The 18309-nt window shown below is 42.8% G+C and overlaps 1 protein-coding gene across 1 annotated transcript in view; it reads right to left on the bottom strand.

Annotated features, from left to right (window-relative positions):
- LOC120569477 (titin-like) overlaps positions 1 to 55 on the bottom strand; it is a 123873-nt gene extending 123818 nt beyond the window's left edge. The window contains 1 exon segment of the mRNA XM_039817336.1: positions 52 to 55. Coding sequence (XP_039673270.1) covers positions 52 to 55 — 4 coding nt within the window.
- Positions 56 to 18309: the final 18254 nt, after the last annotated feature.

The raw sequence follows: 18309 nt of genomic DNA, 5'->3' as shown, positions 1-18309 counted from the left end.
GGCAGATTTCGCGAGGAATTTTGATCTCAGTCCCTCCACACTCTCTCCTACCCATGGTGGTCTCACACAGAGCCAGGCAGGTGCTGGATCTGAAGAGTGAACTATGAGTTTAATTGATTTCCTAAACCAGGGGTAAAGGGAAGGCATAGACTGGGACACAAGGTTTTAAGAGTTATAGAACACAAAGATAATAAAGAAGAATATGAAGCATTGAGCCATTTTGTCACCTGCAAGAGAGACAGAGTAATATGGACAGAAACACATTAGAAACACAACTACCAGAACACCAAGAGTCCTGGCTGCTTTCAGCTCGATTCTTTGCCTTTGGAGTCACTGAAGCTGGAGTGTGACAGCTTGTAATGGATGAAGCACAGAGCCTGAGACACACAGCCACGTAAAATACTCTCACATACAGAGCTGTGATGAGAATAACTGGAACAATAAAGGTCAAAACAAGATCAACAGCACCTAAGACATTGTCAACGACAAACACACATTCTCCGTAGCAGGGAATTATACCTCCCTGGGTTCAGTCGGGTTCATCCTTCCACAAAGAGACAAAGCTGTGGGAAATAGAATAGAGCCAACAGAGACAAACACAGAGATTAACTCTGTTCACAGTGACTTTAGTGGTGTAATGCAGAGGGTCACAGATAGCCACATAGCTTGGTCAGCTGATATGAGCACCATGTCACCTATTGAGCATCTGTTAATGATGCCTGAAAAAAATAGGTATACATAACACACACAAGGTCACCAAGAAACCAAAGGGATGTTTTTCTGAAGATTTCTCCGGCATCAAGCACGAGACCCACTAGAAAGTCTGAGACAGCCAGAGAGAGGGAGGAGGATGTTGGTGGGTGTGTGGAGCTGCCTGGGGGGAAGAGAAAAGCACCATTACACCAACAAGAATGACTAAATGCAACCAAAAGCAGCATTCAAAATACAAAATAAAGATGCATATGAGTTGTATATTTCTCATTCCACCACATCAGTAGTTACCATATGTTTAAGTGTAGACAGTTAAAATGACTTGGTTGAGGTCAATGTGGACAGATAGCAATGCTTAGTATTGGTAAGAGAGAGGACATGAACAGTCTCTGGCATCAAGAGTCAGACATTTGGAGCATCATTATTCAGTACTATCAATCAAATTCAATCAAAATCTAAATAGTATTAGCTCAAAGACAATTCTTCTAAATGTACAGCAACTGTAACATTATTAAGTTACACATCCTGTAGAGAGAGGCTGAGAGTTAATATCTGCCTGTAGTGGGAGATAGAGATGATGATGAGCAGGTTGAGAGTCACAGTGATCAGAGAGATGGAGTGCAACATGATGGTAACTGTTTGGGGCCAAGGGAGACAAGGGGCTTCCTGCAGGAGGTGTTTGGGAACTGTGGAAGGGCTGGAGCTCTGTCCTCAACCTCCATCTGCAGAGATCTGCAGATTGCTGCACGCTCTGGCAGCTTTCTGAACTAACGGAGGTCATGTAACTGATTTATCTCTCTCACATTCTCTTCATGCCCTCCTCCCTCTCAGTCCACTTGTGACTCTGATGCCCCCTCCTTCCCTCGCTCTGCGATCCCCACCATCATCTTCATCACTTTTGTGGAGCCCTGCCTTTCTCACTTTCTCTCTATCCAATATCTCCTTTGTAACTCTCTACCCTTGTTGTTCCTTTCCTTGGTCCAATTATTGTCCTAGAGATTACGTTTCAACTTACTAAAACAGTAGTCTTGCATTGCCAGCTCTAAGGTCTGCCTACACCACAGATGCATTCTGGGATAGGAAAAATAAACACTTTGGGCGTGACGGTGGCTCTGCAAAATACTATCAGGAAGGAACTTGTTTTGGGTGAAACATTACCCGTCCCATTTACCCGAAAACACCACATCCAATATTAAAGAGAAGTTAAGTGTTCACACAATACAGTAACATGAGCTATTTAAATTAGCTGGACACATGGTTTACCATGTTTACCCGCACGGAGAAGTCTGCTTGATGACTTCGGTGTCAACTGGTTAAAAAACCACCAAAGTTCCCTCTCTACCCCGTTTTTCTTAGTGCAGCCCAATGGAAACCATACCGATGGTGGCACAGCTCGTCATTCTCCCCAGTCTTAAGCCTTCTTCTGCAAATATGGTCACTTCTGGCTACAGAATATCAAGATGTTTTTGCCAAAATGCAAAGTCCAGGTTTCATTACCGGCAGTCCACAAACCAACATTCGATGTCACTGATGCTACGTCCATTATATTTACATTCTATGGTTGGTGTCCGAGCCACAGGGGCCAACCAATCGGCGTCCTGTGTGGAGTTACTGGCAGCTATGGGTACAGTTCAGGTGTGGTATGCATCAGTCAGTGTTGTGACCATGTCATCCTTGCTCAAGCCCTAAATAAGTCTTAAGTAATTTGGTCCAAGTCTCAAACGAGTCCCGAAGTTTGTTTTTGTTTTGGGGGAGCAAGTCAGGTCAAGTCACAGGTTATGTCACATTAAACCCGAGTCCTTAGTTAAGGCAAGTCAAATCCTAAATCAAGTCCACGTTTTTACGCTAACATGTGAAGCACCCAATTCAGTTCTGATATTTGCATATTGGGCTAACATTAGATAACATTATTTTAGTTTTAAGTGAACAGATTATGTTGGGCTAATGTTAGCTAACATCTGAGCTTGTGACAGGCACTTACTGATCAGAATGAGTCTTTAAATTAGATTGGGTGGCCCCTAAATCATGGTTTGGGCATGTCGCCCTGGTCCTGCTCCGCCCTGCTATGCCCTGTTACACCTGCTAACGCTCTGCAGTGCCCTGCTACATCCTGCTGCGTCCTACTACGCCCTGCTACGTCCTGCTATGTCCTGCTGTGTCCTGCTACGTCCTGCTATGTCCTGCTACGTCCTGCTGCGTCCTGCTTCGTCCTGCTACGCCCTGCAGTGCTCTGCTACGTCCTGTGGCCCTGCTATACCCTGCTACATCCTGTGACATCCTGCGGTGCCCTGCTATGCCATGTACTACTACAACTACTATTTCTAGTCACTGATCCATTATCTTTATTATGACGGTTATTGTCCACTGTTCATCACACCCCCAACCGGCACCGTCAGACACCACCTACCAAGAGCCTGGGTCTGTCCCAGGTTTCTTCCTGAGAGGGGTTTTTATTCGCCACTGTCGGTACTACATGCTTGCTCTTGAATTACTGGAATTGTTGGGTGTGTGTGTGAGTTTGAGTCTTGACCTACTCTATCTGTAAAGGGTCTTGAGATAACTCTTGTTATGAATTGATACTATAAATAAAATTGAATTGAATTGAAATGACAAGGTTGTAGTCTGTCCAAGATTTTGATAAGCAGATATTGCATTCAACCAGTTTGCTTTTTACTTCTTGCGTGAAACTTTTAAATCCAAAGTGATTATCGCTGACCCTGAGGCAACCATTGTGGTGGTCTGACTAATGAGGCTTTTTAGGGGTCTTTGATGAAGCGTGTTGCCAGGTATGGATTGGACATTGCTAGTACCGGTAGATTTCCTGGTGGGCTGGTCCATTTCTGTGGGCTGCATGTGGTGCATCCCAGTCAAAACTTTTATTTAATAACTTAAATTACTATAACTTAATTTTTTTATGAGCCCAAAGAGACAAGAGGAGATCATATGATTGGCCCACTTGTTTGTCTTTCATGTGAGCACTGGCCATTCCCCTCCCAAAATGTAAGCATGTTGAATCATAATTTTAGCACCCTTTGTCCGCGCAGAGGGATAAGTTAGCTGTAGTTAGTAAGCTAATGATAGCTATATGGCATAGATATATACACTAGATGTTGCCTTGAGGTTCTAAGCCTACGTCAAAACCGCTGCCATCTTGGAACAGGGGTCTGAAGTTTTCCCGCATTCAGCTCAATGCTAAAGATGCTGGACTTTTGTGCTGCTTATTGATGTTTGATAGAGGAAATGAAAGAACAAACAGCAAGGGATAACACTTAACAGGTGACAATGTGTTTTATGATATATATATGCGCCGTCGACCAGCAATCTGAGCTCCGGTGCAGCGGGAGGCGGAGGAGAGCTCCGTGGCCAGCGGGCGTCTCTTCCCGGGCAAAAACACAGCTTCGCCTGCGCTGCTGCCGGTCCCCGCTGATCCAGATTGGACCGGCCAAAGAACAGAATGGTGATCGGTAGGATCTTACACATAGACCAGGACCACCTGTATGTCGATATCGGTGAAGTTCCACTAAGTTTGCCGGCGGCAGACGGATGAGGAGAAGCTACAGCGGGGCAACAGAGACTGTCTGCGGCTGCATGGATCTGGAGCTCAGTGCCCGTTAAAATTATATTTAATGCATAAATACATACAGAAATAAATAGTGGAGGAGTGAGCCTGGACATTTCAGTCTGTTTTAACTTCACTTTGAAGCAGAAACTCTTAGTCCAGAAGGGTGAAGTTTCCGTTTGTAGTGTATATATCTATGGCTATATGGTAGCAAGCTTAAGCCACACACAATACTATAGCTTTCTAAAATGTATCCTCATTCCACTAATGTCTATAATACAGATTGCATACTGCATGTACAAAATGCAGCTTTAGCTTAACTTACAGACTTATTATTTTGTTTACTATACAAGACATCTTGATGACCTCCATGCTCCACCCTCAACTGTTGAGTTATGTTGCAGCTAACATTGCATTCGGAGGAAAAGAGTGGACGATAGAGATGGATCATCTTTAGCCGTTCTTGGCATATTTATTTCGAGCTGCAGACACATCAGTCTCACGGTCAGACAGCTTCCAAGTTTAACTTCACGGCAAATCAACTGGGACAAACATAGTGACAAAGCGTCCTCTATAGCCTGCACTTTAAGCCCCCTGTGGCATAAACATATACACCATACAGAACAGTACAGCATTACATTACATAATATACAACCTAGGACATAATGAACATATTTTAACATCAACCTTTAGATATCTTGCCATCAAGAGCCAGGAAGCCTTGTTGACGCAGTTAGTACACTATCATACTATCTTACTTACCACTCGCTAAGTGGTAGTATTAGGGGCTGGTATGCGTAGATGTGAAGGTACATAAAGGAGCGGGTGGTGTCTGGCTGATTGTGGTGGGCTGGTTTGATCCTAAAACATTCCTGGTAGATTTTTTACCCCAGTACAGCCCTGCAGGTTGCCATAGCAAGGACTTAGAATCAAAGTCATCCAATTATGATCAATCACATACCTGGGTGCTTTTTGAATCATCCAATCATGATTCACAGTTTGCACTGATGCCATTGCATGGCATACCTAATAGTCAGACAGAAATGTGACAACATTAAATTATATTATTTTTTAGGCTATTTAACATAGCCTGGGAAACCCGCGAACTTCCGGCCAAATTTTAGATTTTCCTCTGCAAGTCAGTCTGGCCAAGAGCCCATTCAAGCCCATTTTCCAATTTTTACAAATCCAGGCATCAATCACAACCGCTGCGGCTTTACCGATGACGATAGCGCAGCGACGTTGAAGTGGTATCTCCTTCATCGCTGTGATTGGTTTTAGGTATCTATCAATTCCGCCCAGAGGCATTTGAGGCAGCAACCGTTGGTGACACCCTTTGGAAATGGGCTGTGAATGAACCTTCCCAGACCCACTCTCAGTTACAACTGAGAAGGGTCTGGAGTGTCTACTCAGGCTATATTTAACAGCTGACATCCAAACTTATGAATACATGCGCCATCCGAGGTCATCATGCCTCAATTGAAGTCATGTCATTAACTTATAATCCAAGTCCAGTCTCAAATCATACATTTTTCTCAAGTCAAGTTGTAAGTCATTAAAACCATGACTCAAGTCGGCCTCGACTCAAACAGTGTCCACTACGGCTTCTCAGATGGTTCTGTGTGCAAACCATCTCGACGTCAACTTAATACTAAGTGGAGGCTCATTTACCTAAACTAATCAATTTCCATTTCCCCATCTTTCCACAGAAATTCCCACTGCCATCTGTGAGCGGTTGCCAGAGTTTGACCAAGAAGTCTCATTCTTCAGGGAAATTGTTTTGCAAGCTCTGCTCCAGAACCTGTCTATCCTGAGCCTGTTCCAGCCTCGTCTGAATCTTCCAACCTTTGCTCCCAGACCTCCAGTGCTTCCATGGGACCTGTAGCACCTCTCTGGTGTCAAGCAGGTTGCCCGCTAGCCGCGCTTGATTCCTTGCCAACTTCTAATTAACTGTAATTCTCGGCCTGCTGACATAGCCTAACAGTCAAGCAAGCCTCGGTTTTCCACTTCCCCTCCGTCCCTCCATTGCACGGTCTCACTGAACCAAAAGTGGCAGAACCAGAACAAGTAGGATTATATGTTCTTCAAACCAAATGACAACATAGGTTGTTTATTCCTACCCTCTAATACGACCCATAGGGCATTATGATGATTAATTATCGTTGGCAAGAAAATACCCCCACTACCTACTGTTTTTACTCTTTTTGTTTTCAAACAGGACACGGTCCCGGTCTCCTGGATGAAAGTCCTGTGTTTGTTTGACCCATCCACCCCAACTTGCTTTCTTACACGGAATTTGGGCTCTTATATTTGTGTCCTTATTTAATGCTTTGCTCATATGGCCCCTTCTGTACATTCTGGTGTACTCCGGCAGCACTACAACCCTCTTTACCTGCTAAATCCTCCACTTTATTCACCAGCTGGTCTCTAACTGTCTATTTGCTGCAGAGCTACACCAAACTATTTGGTACAGTGGGTTTTAGAGTCCTGAAATGGACCCTGATGAGAGGTGAGCGTCTGGCATCGTAAGGGCATATTGGTGGTGGAAGGAGTGGCCTCCCACGCGCTTTGAGTGTCTATGATAAAGCTATATAGATGTATGGAATTATTATTATTATTAAAGCTGTGGGAGTGAACAAAAACAGTAAAGGTTTGGGCCTTAAAACCAAAATACCAGTGAGTTAAAAACACTCTGTAGAGCTGAGAGGAGCTGCACAGTCGGGAGATCATTGTCTGTGGATTTGTGACTGGCAGCAACCCCTCTCACATTACACATGCTAACTGAATCACTTTTTTCTTAAAACAAAAATCAAAAAAATTCCAATTTATCAAATTAATGAATTGTCAGACACAATATCAACTGAAAAAACAGTCCTGTTCAGTAATGATGACATCACATGTTGATGGGTTCATGCTGATGCTTGTTTGTCTTCACACCTCTGATTCCAGGGACACCTCATTGGTCGAGATGTCATCACCTGACTAACCCATGCAGGTGTGAACAAACTTCCTGTCCAGAGGGGTTCAGCACACCGCCTTTAGGAGCCACTAATGGGCTGCAAAACATTGTTCATAGAGAGGGCAGATTAAATCTCACGGGACCTGTTGGGAACTGTTTGTGTGTCTGATGAAGCCCACTATACACAACAAAGGAAATGGTCATTTAGCCCTTCAAACACTGATCTATTGGGAGATGAATTTTGACATTTCAGTTTTAGCTCTGCTCATTAAGACTCCATAGCATACACACAAACTTTGACTTATTAACTATAACTAACTATAACTTTTTAATACCATATGGTAGTAAGCAGTGCCTGAAGTTATCTTTTTGGCCCACTACGCCATGAGATTTTTAACAGCCATTTTTTGCCTAATTAAGGTGAAACAGGAAAAGCATGGGTTATATTATATACATTATTTCAGGAGAACCTGGTCTATCAGGATATGCATTCTGCAGGGATGCCACATAAATGTGTAAATTGTTATATGACTATAGAGACAAAGAAAGAGACTAAACAGAAATTTATTGAAATCACACAAGAACAATGATGACTTCCTTTTGGCTTTTAAAACGTGATCTTCTAGGTCTTGGCAATCAGGGCAAACAAGAATAAACTCTGTATCTAACAAAAATATTAAAGTATTTAGGTTTCAACCAGAAAATTCCATACACTTTTATCCAAAATGTTAGTTGTGTCAGCTCAGGGCCCAGTTTTTCAAAAGTAATCCAGTTAGATTTCGGATCATGTATTGGATCAAATCTTGGAAATGGGTTTTTCAAAAGGCAAAGAAGGATTCTGAACTAAAATCAGATCACGTAATCCGATCTTACATTTGATCTGGATCAAACATGGCCTTTGGGTTTTCCAAACTTTGAACTTCCGGTTTGGGATCTATTTGATCCGAAAAAACAGGATTATCCTGATCCCATCAGAATGGGTGGAACCAAATAAAATCAGAGTGTTTTTTGTTTTAACTGAATGATCACAAAATCAATTTATGATGATAGATACATTTATTCATATTTGAGCATATAGGTTGTGCATGTCACATCTAATGAGATATGGTAACCAACCCCCCAAAAAAACATAACAAAATAAGGAATGTTTCTGTTTATTACAGTGATTCTGTTTCTTAAAATTAAAACAAACAATGGCTATTTGTGGCCACTGGTATTTTGCCTACCTGTTGTTCTTTGCTGAGCCAGCAGGCTACACTGTTGGCTCCATTTAAGGCTCTGGTCAACAGGAATTTGGTAATCCTGAAATTTGGTATTTGGATCACAGTGATCCAATCCAATGTTCCTTTAAAAGTTGGCATAAAGAGTAAGATGGATCAGGTGATCCTGGATAGCTAAAACATGGGATTTCCAAATCCGGATCAATTTGATCGAGATTAAATATTTTTTGAAAAAGTGGGCCCAGAGCATTATATGTCCACAATTTGACATCAGTAGGCCAAACTACACTCATTTCAACCTCAAGGCTTCATTCTGGCATTTCTTGTCTTTCTATCCTCTGCCTTCCAACAGACACACACAGACCTAGGAAATAAGACCCTCCTGTAAGGTCTCTCTATTGGTTGAGTAAACTCAATCCCCAAAATGACTTGATTTCTTTGGTTCGAGGCCAGCTTTCCGTCAAAGTGTCCTTATCAAAGATGGCATCTGGCTAACAAGAAGACATCGTTTTTATTTAGTATGAAAAGATAACCAAACCCAGTAAGTTCAATTGTGGATTTCTTGCTCTGGAATTATTGTGCAAACTCTCCAAAAGTTCCCGTCTTCACGGCGGGTTTACTAAACTACAATTGTCAGAGGGACCTCGTTGAAGCGGTGCATTTCTCTGCTTCTAGACAACAAAAAGGAAGACTCTAAACTATATTGATCAGGAGAAATAAAGTATGTGTTTCTCCCGTCGCGAACAACAGCTCCGACCAAATAGAGTTAAAATGTATTTGGTTTACTTTCTCTGAATTATCTAATCACCTAATCTTTTGTTGGCTGCTTGTTTTACCACAGTAATGTGCGCGCCACATTTTAGAGCTTGAATCAAAAGAATATGGCACACTTGGTTCAAAATGTGAAAGAACAACATTAGCAAGAAACAACTGAGTCACTCAATTCTTATTGGTTACCAATCAGCGTGGCAGGTAGATTGACAGTTTTCCCGCCAATGGCAAAATTCACCTGCATTTGTACGTGGTTGGGTGTTGATTTCAGGCCCTGGTTGTATGATGGGTATCACTGTGGTTGTTCACTTGTACTTTATGTTTGGTGTTTGTAAGGTTAGGATACACTTGCCCTATGGGTGATCTCAGCACTTCCTATGATGCTCTGTGATTTGGACACATATTGTTCCTACATAAACATAAGGGGAAATAGCCAAAGCAGCATCTTTTGACCTGGTATCCAGGGGCCTGTTGCACAACAGTAGAATAAAGAAATCAGGATAACTGAAAAGCGCGAGCTTGACTTAGTGTGATCACTCAAGCGTCTTAATCGGTTTGCACATTTGCGAGCCAGGATAAGTAGGTGAAGCTATGTCAAGCTAGGAGTAGATAGCTGGGATAAGTGCACGTTCCCCGGGCTTTCTTAAATAGACCCGGGGCGTATCGATCACAGATTTACTGATGCAGAAATGGAAAGGCGTGTGCAGCATATGTTTCACCCGCTGAGCAGCAGCTTCTATGGAGTTTTACGAGGAGGTGAAACATATAATATGCAAAAGGAAATCCGGCTGTTATCAAGCGGAAAAAAAGCCCGACAGACTATAGCGGACCGACTGAATACGTATGGATTTAAAAAAAATCTTCTTAGTCACTCCATGTTTTAATTGCTTTAATATGCTTGTTTTATGTGTTGGTCATATTGCTGTTTCTGTTTTTATGTGCTAAATGTGCTGGATTTAGTGTAAAGTGTCTTTGAGTAGCCTGTAAAGCACTATATAAATTAAATGTATTATTATTTAGTCTACTTCGACTTAAAAGTGAGCAGAGGGATTCTTGTTCCTGGGAAATTTATAAGGACTAAGCTTAATTTCAAAGCTTATTCATAATGCGAGAATATGTTTTACAACCATATGCACAAATCTCCATAAGCTATGTCTAATTCTAAATATCTTTCTACAATTAATGTTCATACAGAACAAGCATGAATGGACAAAAACTAGAAAAAGAAGTGACTTCAATACACGCTGTAAGCATATCTGTAAAACAATGTAGCCTGTTATTATTCATGTTTTTTTAAGATGACAAGTGACAGCACCAAAATAAAATGATTAAGAAGCTTTGTGGCATTCCAACACATTCTCACTCCCATTTGGTAAAAAAAAGGACGTTTGATCAGGTGCCATTGTCGTCGTTATTGATGCTAAAAGTCCGCTTTTAGAGTCCGCTGCGCGGTGTGGGAGGATCCCCCTGCCTCCCCCCGCCTCCCCCCTGCCTCCCCCCGCCTCCCCGCGTTGCACGGGCGGGGGCACACTTCATGGGGACAGCAGCGGAGGAAAAGCCCATTTCCTCCGTATCGTCCCACTTTTTACCATTACCATCTCAACAACTGCAGTAGTAGGATTTAAATCAAACTCGTGATAGCAATAGTGACAAGTAATGCATGTTAATAAAAATAAAGCAGAACACATTCAGAAGACAATGCAATGACTGTTAAACACGTTTATTTCGGATCAGAGCAGCAGCTGATTTAACACATCAGACTCCAGGATTAATCTTAGCCTGCCTGTTAGCCTGCTCTGGACCAGGCTAGCTGCAAAGAATAAATCGCCATGGTTACTTGGCTCGGTTTAATTCAACCTGCTTTTGTGCAACCAAGTCAAAGCTAAATTCATCCAGGATAACCTGAATATCCCGGCTTAATCCCTTATCTTGGTTTTGGGCAAAGGCCCCAGGTCTTCAAATTCATCAAACAATCAGAGCACTGTCACCCAGAAGACTGTTTCATGTACCGTTTGAAAATAAAGGGTGATTTTTTTATTTTACCTTACAGAACTACGTCCCCTTCTGTGTCAGGTGTGTGAACAGAAGTAAAGTTAGGTAACAACACAAACCAAGATCTTAGCAGAGTCGGCAGAAGACAAGTCTATTTCCAGATCCTGATGAGCGACTTGTAGCCACATGCCATCATCTTCCAACGTCAACAACATAAAACACAACTAATTTAAAAGTTCTGCCTATGTGCTGGTAGATTTGTGTTTCTTTACTGGAAAGTAATAAGAAAAAAGACAATTATCATGTTAAATAAACACTCATATGATGATATATTGAGAATTTCAGAGCAACTCTAATATTTTTGCCGACTACTTCATCTGCTTCTGCAGTCATACTTGCAAACCCTCCCCATTTTCCCCGGAGACTCCTGTTTTTCATTGCCCTCTCCTGGTTTCCTCCCAGGGTCACAACTCTACTGACAACAATACAGCTACACCAAATGTCGTCATGGCATGCAAGTGGCGAGGAAGGAGAGAGCCTCGTCCTCTTCAGGACGGAGAGAGAAATGGAGACTTAAAGGTCCAATATGTAATATTTGTACTGTAATAAATCCAAAAATGACACCAATGCCTCATCAGATATTAAGGAAACATGTTAAGTTGAAATAATATCTTTTCTGACAACAATGCTAATGTCAGTAATTTTTCTTTTTGAAATTTACATTCCGTGACGGAATTTCTATTTATGTTTTGGCCTGTGTGTTGTTATCAACGGCCCAGTTTGACAGCCACGGGACCTATTCCATCAAGCAGGCTAAAGGCAAAGCCAAGCTTAAATGGCCAAGTCTGGCTAATATAAGTGAGAGTTCGGTTCCATCAAAGAGGCTGAGATTAGCCCCAACTCAGTAACCATGGATACTATGACTCTGGCTAAGCCTCAACCATGGCTAAGCCGAACTGTGGCTCAGGTTTCCGTTCCATCAATCTGAGCCTCAACCCTGTTCCACCAAGGAGGCGCTAATGTGAATGCCAGCCAAGTAACCATGGTAACTTATGCTGCCGGGCAAACCTGAGGCCTGTACTACACGAAGCAAGATCAACTTGTCCTGGATTTCTTTCAGTAATCCGGCTTCACCTAACCTAACAACCGCGGTCCTGCATAACCTGTCCTGACGCCGATCAACTATTATCAACTAGTTCAGTCAACTCAGGGTTTCCCAATCCAGCGTAGCGCGTTCACATAAAAGAGGCGGTGTTTGCGCCACCGACCAATCGCAAACATCTACCACATCGCATGTTATATAAGAAGAGCAAATTATAATTCTCCATAAATATGAAGAACACGAACACGGTTTTACAGGGAAAAGCGCAATACAGTCGCTGCTTCCTAAAACAGGAAAGAAAGCTGGCAAAAAATAAATAAATAGCCGACGCTGTAGATGTTTAAATCACAACGCTTATTAATATCACTTCCCCATCAGTCAGGAAGATCTGACCATAATTACACTTGTGCTTTCCATAAACTGTCGTTGCTTTAGCCTATTATTTCAGTTGCAACCCTGGCAGTGGGAAGCGATCGTTAGAGCAAATAAAACATATAAAAACATAATTCAAACCGATGTGTACATTGGCGACACACGGCTCAAGAAGCCAATATGTAATTCCCTCCCATTAAAATATATAGGCTATATTTCATAAAAATACCCATGTTAACGGGGTTGTTGGTCTCTCAATGTTTTAACTTTTATGAGCGCACCCCTCTCTCCCCCTCTCTCCCCCTCTCTCTCTCTCTCTCTCTCTCTCTCTCTCTCTCTCTCTCTCTCTCTTCTCTCTCTCTCTCCTCCCCCCCCCCCCCCCCCCCTCTCTCTCTCTCTCTCTCTCTGCACCGGAGCTCCGCCTGATCTTCTTTAAAGAACGGTTGGCGCCGTTATCAATCGACCTATTGATTGGTCAGTAGGCGGGCTTTACACCGGGTTGATCTCTGATCTCCAACTCAACCTGCTCCCGACCAGGTTAGGTGTTCAGCATGAGTTACCAGCGATTGAACCCGATAACAACTGATCCACCTCGTGAGTACAGAAAATCCTGGGTTGAGCCTTAAGTTAGCTCGTTAAGGCCAAATCCTGCTTCGTAGTACAGGCCTCTGGTCTGTAGCAGGCTAAAAGTGAAGCTTAGCACCATCTATGATCAAAGAATGTCCAGTAGACAGAAACAGAGTCACACAACGGTCATGGAATGATAAAATAATATGGAAAACATAAAATTTATAATATCTTTTTTATTATTTATACTAATAATCATATATTATCTATAAGTACATTAAAGAACATTATCACGAAAATAAAACAATAAAAAATAAGACAAATAAATACAAAATTAAACTAATTAGCAAACAAAATATAATAAAAGGAAATTAAGGTATTGAAAATAAAAGATTGAATATGTACACCAAACCAATTAGATGTAAATGCCCTCCACCCCCACACACCCTCCTTGCCTCCTATTGGCTGGCAAAGCCAAAGCCAATTGAGGTCAATTGACAAAGGCCAAGACATTTAAGCAGTGCATTCAAGAGAGGGAGAGGGACACAGAGAGACAAAGAGAAAGAGAAGGATTGGGTGGGGACATTCCAACATGGCATGCCCATTCATTGACAACCCAGTGAATGAAGAGGCCCGCATAATTCAACGGGCCTTCAGACCACCACCAGCACCAAGGGTCTTCCAGGACAGGACCAACCCGTTGACCCACACAGATGCGTACCTGTGGGAGAGGTACCGGTTCAGCAGACAAAGCATTGTGTATTTATGCAGTTTGCTTGAACCACACATTATGAGGGTCACTCGCCGCAGCCAGTCTCTGACCACTGTGCAGTCAGTCTGTATTGCACTGCAGTTCTTTGCCAGCGGTACATTTCTCCGACAGTGTTGGTGATGCTGAGAAGTTAAGCAAGGCAACTGTTTGCAGAGAGGTAACAATTATATGTACTGTATTCATTTGTGATTATCACATGAGGGTGTCCATGATGTCATATTGTCATAGGCCATGACTAATTGGAAACAGAGACAGATGGCAATGAAGTAATATACTTATTTATTCTTTTGATGTAACAAGGGTTAGGGCCTCAGATTGATAGGAGATAGATGATTGATTGATCACCTGCATTCACTTAGTTACTGTAACAGGGGTCCTCATCTCCATAGCATTGCTTGATTTGCTAAATGATTCTCGATAAATAATGCAGGAAATAAATTAAAGCTATCCCATCGATTTGCATAACAGTCAGTTGATAAATGTGATGAATATCGCTTTCTAACATTACTACTAGGGCTGCCAGATGATAAAATATGGAGAATTTCACATAAATTGCAGTGAAACAATAATGCTATTTTAATTATGTTCATATGAATGTTACTTATTAGGGCTATCTTTTTGTTCTTTGGGGATTTTCCTTTTAATTTTAGGGATTTGGTTGCATTAATAGGTCCACATAATTGATTAGTTTAGAACAAAAACCATTAAGAAATCAATTGGTAGATTATTGTCTACATATATTTTGTGCCTTTGATGGGGGATTTATATAACATGATGATGTTGAAATACTTTAATTTCTTTATCACTTACGCATTCAGCCTGTCGGCAATATTCTGCCACGCCACATCCCTCGCTTTATTGATTGCCGCGGTATTGCCCTTCTTTCAGATTATGTGGCTGTAATCCTCATATACCTCCATGAGGAGGGTTTGTTCAGCTGCGGAGAACATTTCTGCACGCTCTTTTCCCTTGCTTTTAGGCATTTTGGACAGTTCTCGTTCTCGACTAGAATGGGCTTTTTATTTTCCCTGTGGGCGTGCACAAGTTGAGGCTTAACAGGTGAGGCCTAGGTGCCTAAGTGTCAAGTGGAGCCAGCTGATTTCACTTGATGCAACGACTTGGAGCTAGATTGGGAAGTGGAGCTTAGTCAAGCTTCAAGCTTACACCTAAGTCTGGCAATTCTTAGCTAGCGTTGATGGAATACCCCCAGGCCGGGTTGCCAGATATACCTGTAAACACGTAAACCCAGCGCCACAGCTGTAACGTGATTACACGCCATGAAAGCAGCAAACAAACAAACAGGATCAACGGAGATGATCGTACGGTGGCTCAGTGGTTAGCACTTCTGCCTCACAGCAAAAAGGTTCTGGGTTCGAACCCCAAGTCGTCTCAGGCCTTTCTGTGTGGAGTTTGTGTGTTTTCCCATTGTTTGTGTGGTTTCTTCATAAAGACATGCATACTAGGCAACTAGGATTACAATTTAAAAATAGCAGACTGGCTAAACACTGGCGCATTCATTAATGTGCATTGTCCTAATCAAATATAATAATAAAAAAAAAAAAATAGATTCTACATGACATAAAAAAACGGCATGTTTCTAACAGTTCTGTGACCAGAGATGTAACAAACCCTGGATAAATATTGGAGATGTATTTGAAAGAATGAGACAGCTTAGAGCCCCAAAATGATGCTGAGTTGGCTAATTTACTCTAATTTTATGTAATTTAAACATTTGTGTACTCACATTGAATTATATAGCTAGAGTAACGTTACTCGAGTTGGTTAGTCGCAAAAACAATTGAGACACAGCCAGTAAAGTGATACCGACTGGTCCTGGCTAACGACGCTATGCTAACCCTGCTAACGTTACCGGAGTAAACAGCTGTTTACAACATGTACAATGGTGAGTTATTTTAAGCCAAGAGAGGGAGGCTTTGAATCGGGAAGAGAGGACCGTGAGTTTGCAGTGTTAAACACACAATTGTTGCCGCAATTCTAAGCCGATGAAGTGTGTTCAGTCGGGTGGAATAGGACGGCAAGGTAGTGCTATTTTAGCAGTTCCTATCCTGGCGTGTAGAGAGGACGGCGAGGTTGTGGTGTTTTTAGCGGTTCCTACTGTAGCTAATTCTAAGCCGAAAAAGTGTGTCTGTCAGTTGGGTACAGAGCTCCGGCGTGGGCACAAGCTTTTATGAATATCAATATAGCCAGCATCTAACGTTAGCTACTCTGCTGTGCTGTGGAGTAATGTCTGACTATCTGAGACTAGCGTCTAACGTTAGCTACTCCGCTGTGCTGTGGAGTAATGTCTGACTATGTGAGACTAGCGTCTAATGTTAGCTACTCCGCTGTGCTGTGGAGTAATGTCTGACTATGTGAGACTAGCGTCTAATGTTAGCTACTCCGCTGTGCTGTGGAGTAATGTCTGACTATGTGAGACTAGCGTCTAATGTTAGCTACTCCGCTGTGCTGTGGAGTAATGTCTGACTATGTGAGACTAGCGTCTAACGTTAGCTACTCAGCTGTGCTGTGGAGTTATGTGAGACTAGCGTCTAACGTTAGCTACTCAGCGTCTTGTGCTGTGAGTAATGTCTGACTATGTGAGACTAGCGTCTAATGTTAGCTACTCCGCTGTGCTGTGGAGTAATGTCTGGCTATGTGAGACTAGCGTCTAACGTTAGCTACCCGCTGTGCTGTGGAGTAATGTCTGGCTATGTGAGACTAGCGTCTAACGTTAGCTACCCGCTGTGCTGTGGAGTAATGTCTGGCTATGTGAGACTAGCATCTAACGTTAGCTACTCTGCTGTGGTTAGTTATGTCTGGCTATGTGAGACTAGCGTCTAACGTTAGCTACTCAGCTGTGCTGTGGAGTAATGTCTGACTATGTGAGACTAGCGTCTAACGTTACCTACGCTGTGCTGTGGAGTAATGTCTGACTATGTGAGACTAGCGTCTAACGTTAGCTACTCAGCTGTGCTGTGGAGTAATGTCTGACTATGTGAGACTAGCGTCTAATGTTAGCTACCCGCTGTGCTAGTAGTAATGTCTGACTATGTGAGACTAGCGTCTAATGTTAGCTACTCGCTGTGCTGTGGTAAGTAATGTCTGGCGATGTGAGACTAGCGTCTAACGTTAGCTACTCGCCTGTGCTGTGGAGTAATGTCTGGCTATGTGAGACCAGCGTCTAACGTTAGCCCCCGCGCTGTGCTGTGGAGTAATGTCTGGCTATGTGAGACTAGCATCTAACGTTAGCTACTCTGCTGTGCTGTGGAGTAATGTCTGGCTATGTGAGACTAGCATCTAACGTTAGCTACTCTGCTGTGCTGTGGAGTAATGTCTGGCTATGTGAGACTAGCGTCTAACGTTAGCTACTCTGCTGTGCTGTGGAGTAATGTCTGACTATGTGAGACTAGCGTCTAACGTTAGCTACTCTGCTGTGCTGTGGAGTAATGTCTGGCTATGTGAGACTAGCGTCTAACGTTAGCTACTCCGCTGTGCTGTGGAGTAATGTCTGACTATGTGAGACTAGCGTCTAATGTTAGCTACTCCGCTGTGCTGTGGAGTAATGTCTGGCTATGTGAGACTAGCGTCTAACGTTAGCTACTCTGCTGTGCTGTGGAGTAATGTCTGGCTATGTGAGACCAGCGTCTAACGTTAGCTACCCGCGTGCTGTGGAGTAATGTCTGGCTATGTGAGACTAGCATCTAACGTTAGCTACCCGCTGTGCGGTTGAGTAATGTCTGGCTATGTGAGACTAGCATCTAACGTTAGCTACTCCGCTGTGCTGTGGAGTAATGTCTGGCTATGTGAGACTAGCGTCTAACGTTAGCTACTCTGCTGTGCTGTGGAGTAATGTCTGGCTATGTGAGACTAGCGTCTAACGTTAGCTACTCTGCTGTGCTGTGGAGTAATGTCTGGCTATGTGAGACTAGCGCGTCAACGCGTGCGCTACTCTGCTGTGCTGTGGAGTAAATGTCGGCTATGTGAGACTAGCGTCTAACGTTAGCTACTCCGCTGTGTTGTGTGCTTGAGTAATGTCTGGCTATGTGAGACTAGCATCTAACGTTAGCTACTCTGCTGTGCTGTGGAGTAATGTCTGGCTATGTGAGACTAGCGTCTAACGTTAGCTACTCTGCTGTGCTGTGGAGTAATGTCTGACTATGTGAGACTAGCGTCTAACGTTAGCTACTCTGCTGTGCTGTGGAGTAATGTCTGGCTATGTGAGACTAGCGTCTAACGTTAGCTACTCTGCTGTGCTGTGGAGTAATGTCTGGCTATGTGAGACTA

Source organism: Perca fluviatilis, chromosome 12, assembly GCF_010015445.1.
Source record: "Perca fluviatilis chromosome 12, GENO_Pfluv_1.0, whole genome shotgun sequence".
Taxonomy (NCBI): Eukaryota; Metazoa; Chordata; class Actinopteri; order Perciformes; family Percidae; genus Perca; species Perca fluviatilis.
Note: the sequence above shows the minus strand (reverse complement) of the source record. Positions and strands in the feature narration are given on the sequence as shown.